At 31.2% G+C, this 9,218-nt stretch overlaps 1 protein-coding gene across 1 annotated transcript; it reads left to right on the top strand.

Moving 5' to 3' along the window:
* On the top strand, positions 1 to 4,671 carry LOC141686135 (linoleate 13S-lipoxygenase 3-1, chloroplastic-like). The gene is made up of 4 exons (XM_074491190.1): positions 1 to 288; positions 3,579 to 3,817; positions 3,906 to 4,169; positions 4,374 to 4,671. The coding sequence occupies exons 1-4, from the start codon at positions 1 to 3 to the stop codon at positions 4,669 to 4,671; spliced, it is 1,089 nt and encodes a 362-aa protein (XP_074347291.1).
* The last annotated feature ends 4,547 nt before the right edge of the window (positions 4,672 to 9,218 follow it).

A 9,218-nucleotide genomic window follows, 5' to 3' on the forward strand; every position in this document is an offset into this window, starting at 1 on the left:
ATGGGGAAGAAGAAACCCAGAACACTGATATCTAAAAAAACAGTGACAGAGGGGGGCGGTGAGAAAAATGAAGAAAAGCAACTGGAAGTGAAGCAATTGATACCTGAAAAGCAAACGGATGTGAAGCAATTGATACCAGAAAAGCAACTGGATGTCGCACATCCTACAGATGACCCTGGAGAAGATGGAAAAAAGGTAGACTCTGATGTTCCACAAGAGACGGTTTCAAGTACAGAATCTAGGAAAAGAAATATTGGAGCAACACGTGGTGTTTGTGCTATGCACAAGGTCGTGACGAAGAAAGCTCAAGGGCAAAAGTTCAAAATCAGATACAACAGAATCGGAATTCCCATTGGTGACACAAGGCACACCTTGCAGTCTTGAAGACATCGGTCAGGATTTTTTTTTACATCGGCTAATAACCGATGTCTATTCCAGTTTTTCACGTAGTATATTGAATGGTAACCATCAAAACTGCAATGCCCATTCGTCGATGCCACCTCTCGAACAAGAATCCCTTCATCTTGTTCTTCCAACTTTTTGAGAATCACTAAAACCCGTATAGTGACCTCCAAACTACCTCCAACCTACCATTCTTCATCATAACAACATATTCATCCATAAAATCACGTTCATTAACCACGAATGCCTCCTTTCATCATTGAATCACTTGATTCTTGCTTTCACAATCCCTCGGCCTCTTGAAGAAGAACAACAACATCATCCAAAAAATTTCACCTAGTTGATCAACCATCAAACCACTGAAACTGTTGTAAAGATCCCTTCCATCTTAAATTCGAACAAATTGATCCACGGTGCAAGTCAACCATCATACTGCATGTAACTTTGCATCTTCCCACGTTAGTAGGCTTTTCGTCATCAAATCCATCATCGTACTCCACCATACAAATTGTGTCTCAAACTTTTCTCCAACACAATTCACCACAAACCTCGGCTCTTGATACCACTTGTTAAGAGGAAACACATACATATATATGAGATTCAATCTACTAATGCGAAGTACGAACACAACAATATATGAAGAGAAAAACTCACGTCTCAACTTGTATTATTAATTCAAACAATTATTAATATTACAATCAATACATAACACTTCAATGGTGTCCCAAACTTATACTTGAGCCATCCAATTCCCAAACATCTCTCAAACGATACCTAAGACGGGTACATCTGTTATGTATACCTATCAAAGATAATATGACTATGTATATATATAGTCATCACAAAACTTAATCACCTAGACATACATAATCTGATTATAATAATAATTTTCTAACCATATAATTATTACCCAATCTCATTATGATAATAATTGTTTACCCATACAATTATTACCCAACATATGTTATGTAGAATATAAGCAATGGAGAGTACTCGGGATGAAATATATATATGCTTTTGGAGGTTAAATATCAAAAATATGACTGGATTTTTTTTATAAAGTGAACGATTTCTTTATACGAATTGCACTATCTGAATACAAATCCATCTATGTGTTTCTTCGCAACATATGTTTCCTGTCTTTAAATGAACGAGTCATACTTTTCACCCCGAAGGTTAGATATTTAATTGGCTATCCTAACAACCACTAAATAATTTACAAAATAGTTAGAGACCCGAACATTTTAATATGTAGGTTGTGCGGTCCTTCATCCTTAAAAGTTCTTTTTTATCATCCAGTATATTGTATTCACATGAAAGACTTTTCTTTTCTCAAAGTCTCTTCATGTTGAGATTCTTGAATTTGTAATCTTCATTTTTGTATACTCTTAAATTCATTTTACGTCGGTATTATAGTTAGATCAGAAGATTCAAAGGCCAACAAATCGCCAACCATTTATAGAAAATGCAAAATCAAGCAAAAATAGGCAAGACAATCAACTTATGCTCAACAATGTTAGTCCTCGGTTACATATCAACATTAGTACAGTCATGTAAGTTGTCACAACTTCTTAACGAACATATCTGATTGTTCTGTGTAATCCATGTTTGTCATATATTCAATTCAATTAAAACATACAAATCATCATTAGGGAAGTAACTCAATTGATAGAGCATCTATTAACGAGAAACAAATTCCATATTTTATTTTGTTGTCAATTGTTTCGAGCGGAAACAAAGTTCGAGGCTTCATTCCTCGCTTCTGCACATTTTTCTGATTTTCATACTTGTTTTTTAAGTTTTAATTTGAAAGAATATGACTTTTCATATTTTTTCTTTGCAAAAAAAACAATTTTGCAACTTACTACAACCAGATGCAACCTAAAATGCAAATAAAAAAAAATTCAATAATTTTTCAGAGAATTTACATATGTAGTTGCTTTTGGTTGCAAACCGTATATTTCCAATTATTTTCAAAAGATTGTAAAATCGTAAATTAAAAAAAGTAGTAATTTTGGTAATTTCTCCTTTTCATTTAGTTTTTAATGCATTTCTATAACATTTTTAAGATTTCAATGTTCGATTATCTAACTAAGCCAAGGTCCGAGATTCATTTTTCATCTAACACCTTTTATTTTATTTTTTAGTAATGTTCGAGTAACTAAAACAAGGTTCGAAATTTGTTTTTTATCGACCCCTTTTATTATTTTTTTTGGTGCATTTTTTTTTATTTTTTAATCCAATTTGACGTGGAAGGTTAGAGCATCTCTAAATGTTGCATTCCCCCTAAACTAAAAAGTAAAATGTGGAATTTAATTTTACACCAGGCTTTTATTTTTTCTCATCTCTGACTCTTCTCTTCCCCTTCTCTGGAATTTAGATAATTTGTTTCAAGATAGGATATGTGAGGTCTATATCTAATTTTTTTACAAAAGCTCTGCAAATGGACATGTCATTCTCATATCATTAATTATATGCATTTTAAACATATTGTCGATCGTTTAAAGTAGATTACCATCAAAGTATATTAGCAATTACTTCAAACAAAACCTTTTCATATTTATCAGTTATCTTATCTTTTGTTTGAAACAGAATCTGTTAGACTTTGTCTATAAATACAACTCGAGTATTTCAGTTTTGGACTAATGCTTTCTCGTCTATTTCTATTCATCTGAAACACTCTCTTGTTCATTATTCTCTAAATACAAATCCTGTCGAACAAGATATAGTTTGAGTTGTAATCAATTTGTTTATTCTTGTACTCGTGTATTCATATCAACTTTGTGTCGGGGTGTGGTAAAGCTTAATTTCAAAGTATAGCAAGGTAGCTAGAAGACTCAATAATAGCAGTTGGCTAGGTAGCAAGGATAGCTTGGGAAAGGGTTTCTTTCAAGTGCTATATTTGTAATCAAGGAAAAGACTATAAGTTCTGAAGATAATCTGTTAGAGTATTTGAAAATGGATAAACTTAGTTAAAGATAATTATTTGAAAGATTCAAACTAAGTTTAAGATAAGGTTTGTTGGAGAAGAGGTTTAAATTCAATCGAACTAAGATGTACATTAAACCTTAAACCTTAACTGGAAACCGCAATCTTGTTTTTTGAATAGTTGAATTTTGTTCATCATCAGAAACTTTGCAAACTAACACCTATCTCTGTAAGGGGGCTATCTTCAGTTGCACTTGAAGCTAACATTTCTTGATCGGATTGCGACGCGTACCATATTTTTCCTAACTTCAGTAGGCACTCTTAAGCCTATAGCCATTGAGCTTAGCCTCCCTGCAAATGGACCTGATTCAGAATCAAAGTGTGTGATTACACCTCCAGTTGATGCCACTAGCAACTGGATGTGGCAGCTTGCAAAACCCCATGTTTGCTCCAATGATTCTGGAGTTCATCAACTTGCCAACTATTGGTAAGCAATATTACAATGCATGGTCTATTATATGAGTGGGATTTCATAAATGTGAATGGTTTTGATAAATCTGTCTTTTATCATGAAGGTTGCGTACACATGCGTGCATGGAGCCCTTTATACTGTCTGCACATAGGCAATTAAGCGCAATGCACCCCATATATAAGCTGCTAGAACCACGCATGAGATACACTCTTGTTATAAATGCTATAGCTCGCCAGACTCTTATTAGTGTTGATGGTGTTATCGAGTCTTGTTTAACTCCTGGGTGTTACTGCATGGAGATCAGTGCCTCTGCCTATAAGAATTGGCGCTTTGATTTAGAGGGTCTTCCAGCCGATTTAATCAGAAGGTAACTCCTTTAGACAGCTGTATCATGCCTACATTACGAGTTTATCACAAATCACGATTGATTGGCTTCTAAATGTAAACTTGCACATATAATTAATTTGACGGTTAACAAAGCTCACTAATCAAATTTCTAATAGTTAAAAGTTTATGCAATTTTTTTATTTATTGAAAGTGTGGTAGCTTACGAGAAAATCCTTCACTGCAGGGGAATGGCAGAACCAGACCCAACAAAACCACATGGTTTAAAACTCCTTATTGAGGACTACCCATATGCTGCTGATGGGCTTCTAATCTGGGATGCCATTGAGAGCTGGGTAAGTACATACATGAAACGTTACTACACAGAATCGAGTATAATCTGCAATGACAAAGAGCTCCAAGCCTGGTACACTGAATCCATAAATGTCGGCCATGCTCATTTGCGCCATGAAAGCTGGTGGCCCAAATTAGCCACCCCTGAAGATCTCACTTCAGTTCTTACCCCCCTCATCTGGCTTGCTTAGTTTTCCTTCTTTCTACTTTACAGGGCCTCAAATGTTAAAATTCTTTTTTTAGAGATTGATTTACAGGCATGGGAAATTTATGATAGAAGTTAAAGATGAGTTTTCACCGATCCTGTCCCATTTTTTCAAATATTACACCCAAATTATGAGGCATGAAAATCACTCTGGGTCGAACGATGTTAGCCCTTCAAGAATAACTTTTCCAGACTATGTTTTGTTAGGATAAAACACACAATACACGAGATTCAATCTATCAATGTGGAGTACACACAATAACATATGACGCGAAAAACCCACGTCTTAACTTATATTATTAATCTAAACAATTATCAATAACACAATCAATACATAACACCTCAATGGTGTCCAAAATTGATACTTGGGCCAACGAATCTCTTATATATGTAATAGGAGAACAAGGGTATAATTTCATGAGATTAAAAAGCCTCATTGAAAAGACTAAATTACCCCTATTTTTAATATTTATATATAAAATATGGTTTGTGAAAATTGAACTCAAGTTATTTCATTCAACTATACAACCTCTTACCACTACACCATATTGTCACATGTGTTTTTTATCATACACGTAATATGTAAGTGTACTAAATGAATATTTTATTTAACTTTAAATATACTTATTTGAATTCCACGGAAAAAAGGATAGTTAGTTGAATATCTGTACTGTTAATTTTAAAGAATTGAATTGCAGATATAAAATTAGGCATAGTACATAAATAGATTATTATCTTATTTATTAATCATTTTTTAGTTTGAAAATATATCTCATATACTTTTAACATATTTTTTATTATAAAAAGTAATTATAATGTACATATATAATTTTTTAAAAATTATTGAAAATAGAATCGCTTATATATAAATAATCTATATTGATATTACATATTTAGATAAGTTCGAATTATTATGAGTCAATGCATTTTAGAACTTGGCACATTTTTCAAAAAATACTCGAAATTTGACTATATGACCCAGCCGAAAAACATCGTCACATTCTATGTTTAGTAAATTAAAATTACAAGCTCGGCGAGAATATCTTACCAATAATGTGAATTTTTTTAATATCTTATGTTAATAAAAATTAATGCGTTCGAGGTCTTTACAAGATCAAGTCAATTGATTATTTATATTAAAATTACTAACTTCAATGGTAACAAATTATTATTTTTGGGATTTTTTCCAATTTTAAGAATATTTGAAATTTGAAATGAGATCTCACTAGATTTTGTTAAAACTACGATGATATATTAAATCGATTTATTTTTCATTTTTCATTTAAAGAAAACTAACTTTTTAAAATGAATACTTTTAGATCAGGAATATTCATTGATCAAGATAATATTGTACAAATATTTTGAATTATTTTAATATTTTGTATATTCAAATAAAAGTTTATTGTAGCATTTGATTCAATGCATTTTATATTATTTAAGGATAAACATATATATTGTTCAATAATTTGAAGGAATTAACCAGTTCAACTGATATTTATAAAATTTTATCGAACTGAAAATTTTTAGTTTTAGAAGAATAGTATAAATGTTATAAAATTATTATATGAAGAAATATTAGAGTCGTAATGAAAGAAACTTAAAAATGGTTTAAATAACGATATAAATACAATTTCTCTTTCGAATTATTGAAAAAAAACATGAATATCTATAATAAGTCTTAAAAATATATAATTCATTATTATGTTACAACCACGATTGATACCCGGTTGCGTAAAAAATAGATATGGATTGTTTGTCAGTGATAATATGAATACCATATATAAATTATTGCAATTTATTTATTACATAATTTTAATTTTTGAATAATTATAAATGCATATTATTTAAGTGATCAATTATCTCACTAGGTGTTAATAATGATTATACATGTACATAAATCAGATATTTAGCATATAAATAATTGAAAACATCTTAATTTACTAAGAGATGTAACATACAATAATTTACATGCTAACACACATACATATAACTTAATCTTACTTTGTTAACAGTTGTGTAAATAAAAAAACTAACATTTTCCCATACATACATATGTTGAAATTCAAAAACTAGTATTTTTCATTAAAATCAACTTTAATATTAACAATAATGTAAATTTTACATTATTGTATATTACGATTGCAAGTCATTCTGACTTCAGTTATGCATTTTTTATCTTTGTAAATTGAGTAAATTAATTGTAAGTTAGTAGTGAACTAAGTAATAATATAGAGCAGTACATATAGTTTATTTAAATAAAATTCAAGATTTTGGTCAACTCTGTATTAAACATATATGTTAATTTGTAGTTTTTTATTTGTAAACATACTAACGGCATTCTACAGATTAAGTTTAATCGTTTCGTTTTAAACGTACACTTACTACCCTGTTTATATTCATTCATTAAATATAAAATAACGGGTAAGAAAAATATAATATAATATAATAATAGTTGAAGGGATATTCACTCCTAAACATGAGGAAACATTCGAAGATCCTAATGTTAAAGAGGGGGACATGTTGTTTGTTGGAGAGAAACTTTATCTCCATTTCTTCAAAATTTGACTGAAAAGCCTATATAAGGATATTGTTGGAGTTACTTTAAAAATATTATAATTGCATGATGCATAAAAAAACTCTAACAAATGATCCGTGCCTCGCACGGGTTATTATGCTAGTATTCAATTATCTCTCAAACAATACCCAAGACGCCTACATCTTTATGCATACCTATCAAATATAATACATTTATGTGTATATATCCATCATAAAACTTAACCACCAAGACATACCTAATATGGTTATAATAATAATTGTCTAATTATACAATTATTACCCAAACTCAATATGATAATAATTATCTACTCATACATTTATTACTCGATCTAATTATGTTTTGTATCACCAAACTCATACAACCTATTGGGTTTAAACCCAACAATCCTCCCTTTCAACCCAATACTGTGGATGAGATTGAACGGTAACCATCAAAACTGCAACGCCCATTTGTCGATGCCACCCCTCGAACAAGAATCCCTTCATCTTGTTCTTCCAACTTTTTGAGAATCACTAAAACCCGTATAGTGACCTCCAAACTACCTCCAACCTACCATTCTTCATCATAATAACATATTCATCCACAAATCACGTTCATTAACCACGAATGCCTCCTTTCAATATAGAATCTCTTGATTCTTGCTTTCACGATCCCTCAGCCTCTTGAAGAAGAACAACAACATCATCCAAAAAGTTTCACCGAGTTGATCAACCATTAAACCACTGAAACTGTTGCAATGATCCCTTCCATCTTGAATCTGAACGAATTGATCCACGGTGCAAGTCAACCGTCATACCGCACGTAACTTTGCATCTTCCCACGTTAGTAGGATTTTCATCATCAAATCCATCATTGTACTCCACCATACAAATTGTATCTCAAACTTTTCTCCAACACAATTCACCACGAATGTTAGCTCTTGATACCACTTGTTAGGAGGAAACACATACATATATATATGAGATTCAATCTACTAATGTGAAGTACGAACACAATAATATATGAAGCAAAAAACTCACGTCTCAACTTGTATTATTAATTCAAACAATTATTAATATAACAATCAATACATAACACCTCAACTTGAGCCAGCCAATTCCCAAACATCTCTCAAACGATACCTAAGACGGGTACATATGTTATGTATACCTATCAAACATAATATGATATGTATATATATAGTCATCACAAAACTTAATCACCAAGACATACATAATCTGATTATAATAATAATTGTCTAACCATATAATTATTACCCAATCTCATTATGATAATAATTGCTTACCCATACAATTATTACCCAACATATGTTATGTAGAATGTAAGCAATGGAGAGTACTCTGGATGAAATATATATGTTTTTGGAGGTTAAATATCAAAAATATGACTGGATCTTTTTTATAAATTGAAAGATTTCTTCATACGAATTCCACTATCTGAATACAAATCCATCTCTGTCTTTCTTCGCAACCAATGTTTCTTGTCTTTAAATGAATGAGTTATACTTTTCACCCCGAAGGTTAAATATTTAATTGGCTATCCTAACAACCACTAAATAATTTACAAAATAGTAAGAGACCCGAACATTGTAATATGTAGGTTGTGCGGTCCTTCATCCTTAAAAGTTCTTTTTTATCATCCTGTATATTGTATTCACATGAAAGACTTTTGTTTTCTCAGAGTTTCTTCATGTTGAGATTCTTGAATTTGTAATCTTCATTTTTTTATACTCTTAATTTCATTTTACGTCGGTATTATAGTTAGATCAGAAGATTCAAAGGCCAACAAGTGGCCAACCATTTATAGAAAATGCAAAATCAAGCAAAAATAGGCAAGACAATCACCTTGTGCTCAACAATGTTAGTCCTTGGTTACAAATCAACATTAGTACAGTCATGTAAGTTATCACAAATTCTTAACGAACATATCTGATTGTTCCGTGTAATCCATGTTTGTCATATATTCAATTTAATTAA

This window comes from Apium graveolens, chromosome 9, assembly GCF_009905375.1.
Source record: "Apium graveolens cultivar Ventura chromosome 9, ASM990537v1, whole genome shotgun sequence".
Classification (NCBI taxonomy): Eukaryota; Viridiplantae; Streptophyta; class Magnoliopsida; order Apiales; family Apiaceae; genus Apium; species Apium graveolens.